This window comes from Pieris brassicae, chromosome 9, assembly GCF_905147105.1.
Source record: "Pieris brassicae chromosome 9, ilPieBrab1.1, whole genome shotgun sequence".
NCBI classification, from domain to species: domain Eukaryota; kingdom Metazoa; phylum Arthropoda; class Insecta; order Lepidoptera; family Pieridae; genus Pieris; species Pieris brassicae.
The window spans coordinates 9655770-9671492 of NC_059673.1; the positions used below are offsets into that span (position 1 = coordinate 9655770).

The window sequence follows — 15723 nt, forward strand, 5'->3', positions numbered from 1 at the left end:
CCTCTACGACAGCTGTTACTACTGACTAAACAATGTTACGTACATTACGTAGGATCATAGCACCAAACTGCTTTGGCGTGTCAAAATAGTAGAAGGTTAGTTATTATTCAGGCAATATACATGAAAGACTATGTAGCTGTAATAAATCATATAACGGGTGCATGAACATTAATTCTTTGTAATAATTTAATTAAAATGCAATAAAACATGCAAATCCGATTGCGTGTATCCCATCTCTAGCTCAAACGCACGGGCTCTCTTAGTAAATTTCCAACCCGACTTGAAACCTTAACACTATGATAATAAAATTCTAATTGCTTTATTTACCGCACACAATATGAGAGCCGTGTGTCCCTGTCGAGCTATTCTCGACACACGCGCAACGTGTTAAGGTTTTATTTCGTGTGGTTCGCGACATAATGATTTGGAGAAGTCGCCGAGGGCGGTAGACGAAGATCCATCTAGATTGTTTTCAAAATATTTATTCTAGTTTTGAAAAGAATATGACGAACGCTCTACGAGTTACATCCTAGATAGCTGCCACTTGTGAATACAGACGCGACGAACCTTATCTGACGCTGCTCTCAATTAAAACCACTTTATGAATAACTTTTATAAGATCTATTTATCGTAACGTTTTCATTATTTTATCGTCGAGTCCGTTAAGCACCAAGAATGCTTTTGAATATTAGGGATCAGACTCTCTTGCCCTTTTCTCCCACCATGAAGACATTTTTTAACACTCGATCACGTTCTTTGATAACATTGAAATTGTATTTATGTAATCCTAGACAAAGAGTACTAGTACTAAACGTACTATACGTACTACGTACTAAAATAAGCTTTTATTGAGTACTAGCGAGTAGTTCATGGTGACAATAGACCACGTAAGATGATCAGCACAATGCTGCCATCCGAGAGGAAGTGGTGATCCCTCGTAAGCCGGGAGGTGTGGCGCCTGTCACAATATTGTGCGCTTTATTGTCACTTCTTTGTTGGCAATATTCCCCGCCTGCAACAATTCTATTATGCTTCCTAATGTAAGGGTTATCGGAACTATTATAGTTAAAATTCTGGATTACAATATAAGTTATATTTACGGTGAACTATAATCAACTTACACGAAAACTAAATTGAAATTCAAGTATTCGACTATTATTATTTCGTCAATTTGTTGTTTTTGCGGGACAAGTGGTAAGTTTTTGCCTGTTCAGGGAAACGTATGTTTATGTAGCGAAGTGTTGCTTTCCACTCTTTCAATAATTTGTACCATTTTTTACAAATAGGTGTAAAATTGTGATTTTAGGACGCTATTGTTAATTAAAGTGACTCGCAGATGGCTCGAACGGCTTGAGTTTTACCGTTCTGTTATTTTAATACAAAAAGTCAAAATGGGGTAGATCAGATCAGACAATTCCAGAACAGAAGTGATATTCAAAACAATATTTTAAGCATCAATATTAGCCGAGTAAAAGCCGGGACTCGAAACTTTTTTTTTAAGGTTAAAAAAAAAAATTCTTTGGGACGTATTTTTTCTCTCTTATCAATAGTTGTGTGGTGAACAAATGAAAAATATAAATTAATAAACCCACTACTCAAACACGTTTTGAAGCATATGAGCTTTATGAGATAATAAATGAATATCCGATATATTGTAGGGGATAGTTAATTGAAAGCGTTCTGTCACTAGGACTTGTAATCCGCCAAGAATGCGACGATACAACCCCACCAGCGCAGCCTGACTCCCCGTCCCGCGCTCGCCGGTCGAGGCCAGAGCTCTGGACTCGCTGGCGGGTGGTAATACCGTCTAATACACATAGCTATTTCAATTACTAGCCCTCTGCATGCCGGCAGCTAATCCGCCAACAAAAGACCGCTTATATTTGAAGTCATTTCTGTTTAATTGAAATTTTATTGCGGACCCAAATACGAAGTGGTGGCTTAGTCGCGGTTTACCTTCCGACCTACTTCAGCGTAACAGATAATTTAGACGCCCTTTTTGAAGTGGCTTTGCTTAGCTCACTTCTTTCTAGCGATTATTGCAACTGCCCGCGGCATAGTTAACCTATTGAATTATCGTAAAACGGTATTTTGTATTATTTATTTATTTTAAAAAGGTACACTAACGTAACACATAGACACTTACAGAGAACACACAACCTTCGAAAACCACACCACATGCATGTGCACAACGAGAAAAAAGAGAAAAGTAATGATATAATAAAAATAAACTAGACGAAGAAAATATGCCATTTAAAAATGTAATATATTTCTTCTTTGGGATTGTTAATGGTTAAGGAACAATGGCTACACAGCATTACGTTACGCCTGAGCACATGGAGACTGTCATAATGTCTCTGCCTCGCATGTACTCAAAGCGTCGTTTACTGCAGAGAGATCTGATTAGAGCATTACAACCGACGTTGGTCCTCACTGCCCAAACGTAAAAAAGGACTGATGTGTTTCTCGTCAAGATAAAATTCACTTGATTTGAACATTTGATAAATCTACCTAGTTCTTTAAAATTTTGTAAACAAAGCCAATTATTGCACTTTAAGATGTTTATATCAGAAGTTCTTTACGAAGTATAGAGTAGTTAATCTGATTGTGACAATTCTGTAAAAAGACAAACACACGTAAAATTATTTTCAATTAATCATTATTATGTTAAAAATTTGAACTCAATATAAAATTAATATCTACGGTAAAAAAATATGTTACAAAATAACATGTTGGTTTTACTTTACATCATCATACATGTTTTACTTTAATGCATACATCATGTTAATGAAAACACCAATTTGATTGGCCTACTATGTAGTTAAAAATTAATACTATACATACTAAATCCTAAAGGTGTATAATTTAGTAAAATCATAAAATAGAAAAAAATCAGTGACGCTACATCCTTTTTAGGTCTGGGCCTCAGATTTCTGTATCTGTTTCATGATCATATGTTAATTTAATAGGTAAGTAGGTGATCAGCCTTCTGTGCCTGACACCGTCGACGTTTTGGGTCTAAGCCAAGCCGGTGTTTTCATTCAACGTTCGAGCGAATGTTAAATGCGCATATAGACAGAAAGTCCATTGGTGAGCAGCCTGGGATCGAACCTACATGAGAGTCGCATGCTGAAGTCACTAGGCCAACACAGCTCGATACTTACTCGATACCAGGTTTATTTTTTTCTACACCATAAGTGTATTTCTGTAAAGATCATCGTAAATTTATTTCAGTTTACGCAAAAGCCAGTGCTAAACCAAACCATGTTAGGAGCGGTTAGCATAACAATGTCAATCGGTCACTGAGATATAATTATAAACTTCTTCCAAGTTAAAAACTCGTTAAACCGGCGAATTTGTTATAAAACGGTAACAACTTTGTAACCGACCCCCTTGAACTTAATCTGAGCTCAACTATACTCATTATTCGCTTTATAACTTTCCATCAGCCGCAACAGGCATTCCTGCTTAAAGTGGGGAAAACGCCCAATTCCCACTACGGCTCCACAGCCTAGTGCCTGTGTGACTCATCTTTCAAACCAGCTAGCATGTGAAATCGAAAGTTCAAGTTTACAAATGATTGCAGGCGTCAAAATGTTGCACTGCCAAGTGCCATCCATTAATTATCTAAATGCTTTAAATGAAATATTAGATAAAGTTAGATCGAGGTTCCTCTTGATGATTAATGGCAGTCAATAAATGCCATAAGAAATATTAGGTTACATCACAATACTGATGTGGTTTATGACTGTGTCCTTTTATGCATATAAGTTATACTAAAAAATAAAAAACTTACTTTTTGTTACTGCGCCTGCGTATATACAGACATGGCCCGCTGCGTAGTACAGTTGTATCAATTGTGTCTCAAGTCAGTCATGAGCAAGGCATAGATGGCATATCGTTGTCGTTGCAAACGCTGTTACGCTGTAAACGCTAATGATAAGGTTGCCCATCTAAGGGCGGTGCGTGCACTGTGACATCATTAGCGGGCTATCAGCGGGTCGTTAGCCGCCCATCTTGTCGAATTGTCATTCTCGTCACGTCCGGGAGCCGGCCCGTGGCCCGCGGCGCCTCATTTTAATATTATTACACCATATCACATAAGTAATTAATCTCGAGACTTGAACAAATTAAAAATATTGTATAAAAATAATAAATAAACCAAAAGAAAAGTTTTTGATAATACACATGTATATTTTAAGTGTACCTATATACATACATTGAGTTTTGTTCGCTGACATACTGAAAAAATCTGGGGATGAAAATTTGGTTTTCCTTTACTTAAATATAAAAGATAATGTAGAATATTGCGCCTCGTAAATACCCTTATAAGTGCTGTCAATGATCATCAAGACAATAGCTCTAATTATAAGAAAAAAACATGCGCATGAGTGTTCTCGATAAGTCAATGGGCTGATTATGCCGCAACTGCGGCAAAATGACGCCGTGCCGATGACAGCAAATTAACAACGCTTCTTATAGTTTTTTTTACTAAAACAATAATCAGCGTATCATTATATACACTATATGTATTATTAAACAAGCGTTGTATTACTGAGCTTTGTCCACTGAGTCATAGTGATACTTTATTGCTAAATTTATTCATCTGATGCAAGCATCAGAACTAATCAAATGACACGGGGACCGTTCGTTTGCTATAATCACAACTACACTGTTTTCGGGTCAATCTATTTATATGGTGAAGTATTAAATTGCTCCATTCTCCTTGTCAGACAATGCGCAAGAGTGTTTTCACATAATTGAGGAAGTGTTTAGCAGCCATTGTGCGCTAACTCGTGAAATTGCGCAAAAAAGCTCGTCTTAGCTTTCCATTGTCCCGCTTACGTGAGCTAAACCGTCTAAATTCGATTCTTTGTTCGTTTCTTTTTATCTGTGCTGAAATCGGACACCGCGACATGTGCCCGCGTCACTGTCTCTGTGTTCTATTTGCTCGATTTACTTTTTTTAATTGAAATCTCTAAGTTTATAGAACAATTTAACTTATTTTCTCAAATCAATGTTGAATTCCCGATTAAAGTTTTTGAAGCCTCGTTGTCATGTTGTCAAATGATCAAATTAACAGTTTGCATCTATAACTATCACTACATGTCCACTATAAGGCTTTAAGAAGTTTTGAGTAGTTTCAGAATTGTTTTATAAATGATCTAACGAGTTATATTTTGTTCTATTGCCATGTGTTTATATATGTACTTAATTTCCACAAACACTAATCATTTTTATTAGGTATAAATAATACGTGGTTTACTTAATGATGCAATGTCATTTTAACGTATATCCTGCTACATGGACATACATAATTATTTGATGTCTAATCAATTAAGCAATTTCTAGACGTACTTTTGTAAAACCAACGAGATATTCCGTAAGCTAAATTAGATAATTATAGAGAAAGGCAAAATAAAGCAATTTGCCAGTCCCGGGCGTCCCCAGGTCCCAGCAAATTGAGATTCCTGTAGGAAGTGTTAATTGTTATTGAATGAATGCAATTCTTGCAGGCTTCCCGCAAATGAAGTCGCCCTACAGTCCCTCCGCGCAGCATCACCTCACAGGTCAGTACTTATCTTAATTTTCTTATTATTTCATTATACATTTCATTAATGTAATTAGATGTTTTTGTAGTTAGTTAAAAACTAAGAAGACTTAGACTAGAATAATTTGATGACATTTGTTTGTTTGTTTGGTACTATATTACCGGTTTTGTTGACGATTTGTTTGAAAATATTTTTATTCGGAATCACATAAAAAGTTACAGTATGTAACTTATGAAATGATGGCTTAAGAACAATTCTTCTTACGGAACAATTATTTGTAGAAAATACTCATATTTCCCGTCTTTAAAAAAAACTCCTTAATTACTCAATAACTAATTTATATATATATATATAAACTTAATTATCAATATTGATACATTAGAATTAAATTGAATGTGTTGATTCTATTTTGAGCCGTTTGGATAATTTCGAAATAAGTTTCCACACACAGCGCTCCCATGCGATTCCAGCAACACCTACCATACCGAGTGGATTCCTAGGTCAGAACTAATATCGAACAATACACGCCACTGATTTAGGAAAGTAGCTGCGGGGTGGTCTGGCTAAGGGGGCAGGAGGGGGGAGGCCCCCGTGTGTACCCGCAGTACTCCCCTCGCCTTTGTCTCTCAGTAATGAATCCGCCAAACACCAAACGTCACCGCGCAGGCTCCCCGCTCCGGGCCAATACCATAAATCATAAAACTTATTCTACATCCGATTTTGAGCCCTGATTTATTCCCTACAGAGTTGGCTTTCCCACGCACCGGATGTGTTTATTACAATATTTCTAGAGGGTGAAGAATTTGCTTAGGTAGGACGCGAGGAAAATATCCTGCACGATGCAAATTAGAGGAAATAGTTCCGGTGCTCGAATTACGTCATTAGGTCTCTATACGCGGCGTGCACAATGCTGGCTCCTGTATGACTTTTCAAATTCTTTCAGCCAACGAATCTTATTTTGATAATAAAAATAAATAATATCACCTAAAATAGGACATCATAGCACTCACACTCATGTCGAATTAGAGTCTCTAAAGTAATAATAAAAACAACAAATCGGCTACCAAGTGATCTGTCAAAATTATGGTATACCCACAACCCAATCAATTTCGTTACTGAATTCTACTTGAGTATTTAAGATTGTTCGAGAAATGAAAATGAATTATGCTATGCTTAGTAAAGTCCTAAGCCGATTGCATCAGTCGAAGTCATATATTGATTTGAAAACGTTGAGGAATGTCTGTGGCCATTTAACGTGTGTTTTTACAACCCCAGCGTGGTTTATGAAAAGCAACCTGCCTGGTGAGGGCTCGGCAGCCATTTGTAAAAAATTGCCGCCATTTCTACGCGGGAATTTCATATTTGGAACGCCGCGGGGTGGAATTCAGAATTGACATTTCCAACAACATGGCCGCGCTTTTTTATTGTTCCTAAAACAATGAAACCCGATGTTCGTTTCGGCAGCTATTGTTTAGAAAGACGCCATTTTTAATTTGAAAATTAGGGTCAGTTATATATATATATATATACATGTAAAGCATATAAAAACCTAATAAAAAGCTATGAAGATAAAAAAACCAATGACATTTCTAAAAATACCAAATCAAATACTAAAAATAACAAAATCCCTTCACTGACCATTGAAATGCGTTTATATGCCTTATGCAGCAAATCTGGGTCTAAAAAGTGTATATCCAATAATTAATGACAAGAATTAAATGGTATAATCTATATGAGCGTAGTAGCCTACGGTGGCGTCTACGTAGCATCGTAGCATCGTAGCACACTTGTTCCAACGTATAATAAACGAAAGGAATGATAAACTGACGCAAATAGATAAGTATGTTTTACTAAAATCGAAATTATTGGAAATTAATTTGATCATGTATTGCTGCTTTACACCAGTGCATTTTATCAGATATTTCGCAACTCTTGATGTTCTCGTTAATGGTTTATCTCTATTTAAAAAATTAGTTACATTCCCATCTTAGAAAATACATGACGTCAAAACCTTCGTAAACAACGGCGTGACAAAATGTCATGAAACTAAAAAATAGTTCCGTTCGAAGTGTCAAAATGACGGTTTCCACACTAGCAGTTAATTCAGTCATTATTAACCGACACAACGTTATCTATTACTTCTACATTTGTTACATTAGGCTTGAACAAAAATGAGCGTTATTTTAAAGTAATATGGTACATTTCAGTTTACACGGGTAAGCGTGGTGTTGGGTTTCGAAAGCGCCGATGTTGTCTCAGCTAAGTGGAGCTGTAACAATAACAAGTATCGGGACGTATCGGGTTCTGTTCGGCGTCCTTTCATTTTACAGCTCTTAATTTTTGGCTTTGCTTATTAGTGCGGCGCATGTTAATTGTTCAATATATTCCTTAACTCAAAACATTCAAATGTTCCGACATATAGGTCAAATAAACAACAATCTGATTCAAATAAATGCCTTAATTACTTCGTGCTTACTCTATAAGTATTCAAATCAAATATCACAGACTTTAAACTATTTTACGTGGTAATTAATGTCCATGGAAAAGCCTTGCTGGTGGCCTTAATTGATTGTCACACCAATCTCACTGCTGCAGACTGAGACAGTTTTTGGATTATTTGTTATAATTTATAGGAACCATGATGATGCAACTACTAAAAAATGAAAAAAGTCTAAGATTAAATTTACAAAATATAACAAATTGAATTAATGAAAGGTCTACGCATAAACCGCAGTAGCTACAGGCGCTACGCGCGTAGCACTCTTCACACAAATATTATGTGGATTTGTTTGACATCAACACACTAATTAAACAATTTACTATTTGCTAAGCTATTAAGAAATCTAAAACCTAGCAAGTTTTCTAATCGATTGACTTTAATTACTAATATTTGTCGAAACAGCGCGACGTAAGTCACATAGAACTCTTGCAGGGAATTGAGTCTCAAACTATGCGTTTCTAAAAAGGAATTGATAAGCAAAATTGTGTGCAAACAATCTCCCCTAGCTGTGCAAGTGATGCACTAAGCAAACCGAGAAACAAGTGCCTAGTAAATATACTAAATTGTCAACTAAACGTGTACAATTTCTTCGACATCTGCCGATTCGCACGCTTCCAGGAATGTTTATTAATTCATTATTTATACGTGATAAATATTTGATTTTGATATAAGTAAATGAACAAATTCTTTAGGATCGAATTTCTCAAATGATAGCTGTCTAAAAGTAAGAAAAAAAGCGTAGAAATGTGCAATGTCTTTGCGCAAACTGCGTGAAAGAACTATGCGATGGAAGTGTTCTAAATAATAGAGAAATATTATTTTCGAAGCCATTTACACACCTAATTACACATTGCCAAAATGTCTCAATATTAAATACTAATTGTCTATATTAATATTTTTCAATAACAAAGAAATGGGTGATTACATTTTCCCAGCAAATTGAGTTACATTAATATAAAAGTTAGGATGGGACTAAAAATCCATTTGCTAACGACAATTTAACAGCATTAAGAGGAAATATTTTATGACTGTAATGCTATAGCAATGCTCAGGATCTAGAAGCTTGATGAATCCTGCAAAAATAGTATTACTTTATTCTTAACATATTTTGGTAGATTCTATTGCCCAGAAAGAATAATAAGACTTTAGATGATAAAATATTAAGTCTATTATAAAATACGAATGTTACGTACACATAGCTAGTTGAATAGACCTACAAATTTTCTTATAACTGGAGATTTAAAACAACGTTTGTATAAACTTTTTACCAATCATTAATTGGATGTTATAGTAAGTTGCCAACCATTAATAGAAAGAACTTAAAATATATTTTTAAAACAATGTAGCTCATAACACTTTGTGAACGATGGAACAGTATTACTCTAAGGTCTGAATTTTATACTTGCTCCAAAATACTTATAATAGTGAAATATCAATAAGAATCTTATACGTTTGGGTAAATATTTGTTGTATACCATGTGAAAAAAAATTTGAAACTTTCCATATTTATACTTGGATTGGTGTTATATAAAAAATAAGATCATACACTTATTGAGATAGTTGTCTAGAAACTACTAACTAGTTTTACTAGAAAAAACGATTTTCTATAATGAAACTTACGATACAGATATTTTTACATTAAAGTGAATTATTAAGAAGCTCAAAGCAATACAACAAAGAAATTAATTCAGCTAACAATAATAATTTATGATTAGAATCATCCCCCCTCTTTCATTCAGCCTCGATCGAATAATGATTTAAGTGCCAACCACTGTTTTGGTTAGTAAAAAATCGAACTTATTCCTTGTGCCGTAAGGGCATTCTCACCCCACGAGGGCCGGAAGGCTTTTGGTAATATTAAAGGCCCATTAGCAATTATAATGGAGGCGTGAGTGCCTCATTACGGTGTCAGAAACGAAACTGCGCCGTGACACCTTGCCTGGATCGATTTAGTTATTGTCGAAGGATTATTTGTTATTGTTAACGAATAACCATTTTCTGAAGGTTCAATTTACAACTAAAGGTTTTAATCTGTTGGTTCATTTAATCCGGAAAGTGTTCTATGAGAGTTTTAATAACTAAACACGTTTGATACAAATAGTAAGAATCTTAAATTCAAGGTGTAAGAAACGAGAGCCATACATATATATTCCATATATGTACTCTTTATTTGATTCAGATAGATTTAGCAATGATAAATTAAAGATCATAAAGTAGATTATTTTTAATTTTTAATTATTATTTATAAAGTAAATACGTATGTTTATTTAGTTCGAAACTCGGTAATGTGAGTTAGAATCAAGTATTTACAAACTTTCTTGCGATGCGATGCATTTTGCATCAGTAACGTATAAGGCGCGTTTTTATTCACACTCTTCTAAATAAAATATATTCATTAAATTTGTCGTCGATAGCTTTGTTTCAAGTCCTGTTCGAGTGTCCTCTTCGAGTATGGTTAACGTTATTAGATGTAGATAAACGCATACAAAGGCTACGTGACGCGTCAGACAGACATGTGTTATGAATAATGTACGCACTAGAGGCCTGTATGTTAAACGACGCTCCCGGAGGGCGCAGCGCCCTCTGCCGTCGATCTCTTAAGATACAAATTTCAGTCTGCACAAACTACATGCTACAAGTTATACGCTTGATTAATTAATTCAGATATATTTTCAAGGCTTTCTTGATATGTTTGCTCTGACATTACACATGTTACACGGAGGATAATCAGATACTTAAGAATAAATATTAAGGAAAATGTGTGAAAGTGACCAGATTCATGCTTCTTCCTCACAATCGAGTAGCCCGCAATATCGCAGCACACTACTCACGAGGGGACTCTTTGTATTGAAGAAGTCGCATAGGTTCACCTTTGGTCATGTTGTGGGTCAAATATCGATGAAGGTGTTATCTATAAATTGATTTACTCATCTTAGATTCTAATGAAAGATGCTAAGAGCATAGTTCAATTGTCAAATGTTTCACCCATAACAGTTAAACGTGTTGTTGTCGGGTTTGATGAGTCTTAGACCCAGTGACTAAAGTTAGTCATTATTCCCATACAATACTAGAAGGAGGATGCTCGTAGTACTTTTGCAATAAGAAACCTTTTTGAGTTCCATTTGTGGTATGTTGTAGAACAGCACAATCGAAACATAAATATGGATTATTGGAGAGGGCAGCGTGGGTGAAGGTTCAATGTAGAATTTTAATTGGCACTCGTGAGCTGGGCGGGCGGCGCGCCAGCACAAAGCTCTTTGCGATCGCCCGCGCCGCCTTAATTAGTTGTCGCCGCCTGCTGAAACACCACGCGATTACATTATAACAACTGATTACTTACACCTTTTAAACATAGTACATCTTAGCTAGATTTATTAATAATTCATGTATGTATGTGAAACTGATATATATAAGAATAGATAAGACACAGACCGACCGACCGAATCGATCTGTTTTCTACATTTCATTTTTGAAAACTTATATAAAAAAATGTTCAATGACTATATTAACTTTTTTAGTTTAGTGTATTGCTATAGATACTGAATTTTAGTTTAAAGAAATGCAGTGATATAAAGTATGTATGTTTTATGTATTTACACACCCTTACACATACATCCAGTGGCACTCAAGTACGTAGTATTGGCAATTTGAAGTTATAAACTTCAAAGATCTTTTAAGATCAGATGTCAGTGTAATTGAAAGTATTTTTAACTGCTTGAATGAATGCAATTCTACATAAAAGAAATATTTTTTCCATGCATCTTAAATATACGTATAGATTGTTATGTTACAAGAACAAACATAGGTTATATGTATGATATTCATTGATACCTGGGACCTAACCCACCCCACTGGGTGAACACAGTAACGGTAACGAAATAAAATCGCTTATGTCGATAGAAATCCTCTTTATGTTTTTGACGCTTTGTTTTCGCCAGTGAAAGAAGTGGAAATAATCGATGCTTCAAAGCTTATATTTGTTATAAAAAGCTAACAAGCATTTAAAAATTTTGCACGAAAAAAACAAATTGTAACAAAATCTAATTTAGAAAAGTGTACAATAAACAAGGGAGGGAAGCGGAGCGCACGCAGTCGGCTGTGAAAATATAATGGCCTGGTAATAACATTATAGCTTTCTTGGGTAGCAGGGGGGGGGGGGCAGGAGGCAGTTTTATTCTTCGCCCATTTTAACCCTGAAATCTTGACAGCTAGATTAGAAATTTGTGAATGCTAAATCACATTTGCCTGCTTACAATTAACCTTACCGGAGAATATGCACCTACTTTAGCAAATTGGTTTTCAAATATTCTGCAACTGTAAGGGGTTTTTACCGTCCGCGCCGTGGTCCCAAGTGGCCCATACACTTAGTGATGAGGTTCGGCCATATCACGAGTTCAGGGGGCTATTTGATGACACGACTATTTATTTGTAAGATGGAAATGGGATGGTTTCAAAAATTCCGTTATTCAGCCGATAAACGAAATAATGAAATATTAATAAAATTATAAACTTATTAAAGTTTGTTTAAGACACTTGTTTCCAGACAATAGAAGTAATTACATTTACATTGCTACATTGCTACATATTATGTTGACAAATTAATTGAGTCATTGTTCGTTTCTTCATAACCTATTAAGTTAAATCAATTGACAGTTTTGTTAACACATTGCGCAGTTAACTCATTAGTGAATAATTTGATTGGCATTTAATTATTTGGAGTCCCTTTACTTTATTAGGAAACATCGTTTACCTCACCATTTTAAGGCAATTTAATACATTCTTATATTTGGAACATATTACTGTATTTCATATATGCTTTGAAATTTTATGTTCAATATTAACTGATTGTCATACATTCACCGAATAATTGCATGCTATAAAATTAACTTACATTTAGTCATCAATGCATCTATTTTTCTAGGCATAACCATAGATAGTAAACTCCAGTGGGGCACACATAGAGATTCTTTCGAATAGGCTGAGCAAATGCACTAAAGAAAATCCGACAGTTTACTGATGACACGGACACGGCAAAAATTGTGTATCATAGCTACTTTCACAACGTTTTGTCATACGGTATTCTACTGTAGGATGTTGCTGCAGAGGTTCAATCCATATTTGTGCTGCAGAAGCGGGCTGCTCGGGGTATTTGTGGTGTTTCCCCAGAGGAGTCGGTGCGGAATAAGTTCAAGGAATTAAATATTATGGCACTATCTGGTCAATATATTCTTGAAGCCTTGTTGTATGTACAAAAATGGTTACTTTCACCAGTATAATACTCGAAACAGAACCAATTTGAGTGTACGACCAACCAGGCTCCAGAAGATAAATCACTCCTTATATGGAAATTGTATTCGTTTTTACAACAAACTCCCAAGGGAAATTAGATAATTATCACTAAAAAAATTCAAAGCCCTCGTTAAACGTAAATTAATCAATAAAGATTTTTATAAATTTGACGATTTCTTAAATGATCCTCATCCTTGGGTGTGATTTGCTCCAGTTCAAACAATTTGTATGACTCAAAACTTGGCGATTAAAAAGTGTGGCGGAAAGTTTCTTGCCCGCTCTACGCCCTTGACTAGCGAACTGGTAGTAAATGTAAATTTAAAGAAAACACTTTTTCAAAGGATTGACGTTATGTATATGTAACTTACATGTGTAAAAGTTATTTTAATAAAAGACAATACTAAATGTAAATTTACAATTAATTGAACTTCATAAGTGAACTTGTTTACCTATATGAATAAAGATATTTTGAGTTTATTGTCCGCTGAAATACAAATCTTTAAAAAAATTCTTCACAAGCAGAAATATAATACCATTTAGTAAATGTGTCATTACTTAAATATAAATTATACACAGGGTCACACAAAGCCCCGGGCTGAGTCTTTTGGCTTTCAACATACTGCCCAGTATCGGCTTGGCAAAGGCGATTGCCTCTTAGTTCTTAGGGACGATCACAAATGATCCTAGTGCGTGTAATTATTTAATTCAGATTGTTTCGTAATAAAATGATTATAATGGGAAATCATTTAATCAATATACACGTACTTTAATACTAATTCAAATTTCTAGAATCTTAATCTGCAAAATAATAATAAATATAAATAGAAAACGAAATTACATTTAAAAAGTTTAGTTCTTGTAGCAGTATACCTTTATGCCATTAAATGTATTTTCTCCTAAACTCCTAAATAGTTTTTGTTACGATAAATTATTTATCAACCTTGTGTTATACTGATAAAAAAGAATGTACTCAATATTAAGTTATATTTTAAATTCTATTTGAGTGGAAGATGGAAATGATGTGGTAAAAAACATTAGCCGTCATATATTATTTATAATTCGAGTTATTCGCGTCGACCTCCAATATTATAAATGTAATGAGTGAATTCATAGCGGGTTGTAAATTCGGGGTAATTTGAAAGCTCTGTCCGAGTCGAAGCGAGGCGAGGGCACAAAAGGTGCAGATCACAATATCAGACAAAACCGGGGGCTATACAAGTGTTTTTGCTCCATTTTCTTAACGCCCGGCGTGTGAACGAAACACGATACGTCTCAAAAGGTTTTCATATCGCGGAGTACGCTTCTATTTACTTGAGTACTTTGATTTTGTGAAATTTCGCCTTGGGCCGTCTTTACCGCGGACTTACTTGTCAGTCCTTCGCCCGAAATCGACTCCGTTGCGCAATAGTATGCATGTATGTGTTTAATTGTGTGTATTTTTGCCTTAAAATCTACAATTTACATTAAAAGAAATAAAATTTGTTGTTAAAATGCTTGCTTTAATTGTGTTATTTTGATTTGTTTCATGTATGTAGCCGTCCGACAATTTTACTCAGGTAACTTGCTTTTATATTATTCCAATAATTTTAGCGAAATGCACTAATTTTATAGACTTTTGGTTGCTCTCGTACCTATGATTTGGGATTCTGAAGGCCTAATTATTTAGATAGACCTAAATAATTACTGCCATATATTTAACATGTGCTTTAGAAATATTTGTATTGCAAGTTTATCAATTGAAACATAACTCTCCTTAGCTAAATCGTGTAAAGCATTTCGTATTTGGTGTTGTGGCAAATCAAATATTGTCGGTGTGGGCGCCAAATTGGCTCGCTGCGTGGAAATTGGCAATTTCTTCCTCTCGCGCCACTAATTGTATGCGCTCTTCACGCGACGAATTGAAATTTAATGTCATTTTTTATGTCTCAGAGATTCACCGAAATAGACTTTGCAGCCAACAAGCGCTTTTCTCCACCAATTAATTATGTTTTATTTCGTAAACATTACATTTACTACACCGTTCACTTCACAAATTATTCAACTATCTCTTTCAATGACAATGACCCAAGATTTTAAGAGACGAAGGTGAGCGTATCTCGGTTCTGAAATTGTTGTTACATATATAAAAGTGCCAGTGAATCACACGGATTTGACTTAAACATTGTTTAAGATAGATAACTATTAACAAGACAAGGAATGGAAACTAATTACTTCGGATTCGTAGAGCGGTATGGAAATGACACGAGCAAAAGATCTGAACGAGGCGGCGCGGTCTTTCCGAATACTTATTTAGTCATTAACGAATACTTAAAACACTCGTTCATTAACTTCAATGCACTCGAAATACTTTAAAACCCCGAAATTATCCCCTTTCCTTTCACG

At 35.1% G+C, this 15723-nt stretch overlaps 1 protein-coding gene across 1 annotated transcript in view; it reads left to right on the top strand.

The window, feature by feature from the left end:
• LOC123714206 (visual system homeobox 2-like) overlaps nt 1-15723 on the top strand; it is a 60935-nt gene that overhangs the window by 12778 nt on the left and 32434 nt on the right. Inside the window, exons 2-3 of the mRNA XM_045668397.1 lie at nt 5517-5570; nt 14877-14897. Of these exons, the coding sequence (XP_045524353.1) occupies nt 5517-5570; nt 14877-14897 (75 nt within the window). The remainder of the gene's footprint in view (nt 1-5516; nt 5571-14876; nt 14898-15723) is intronic.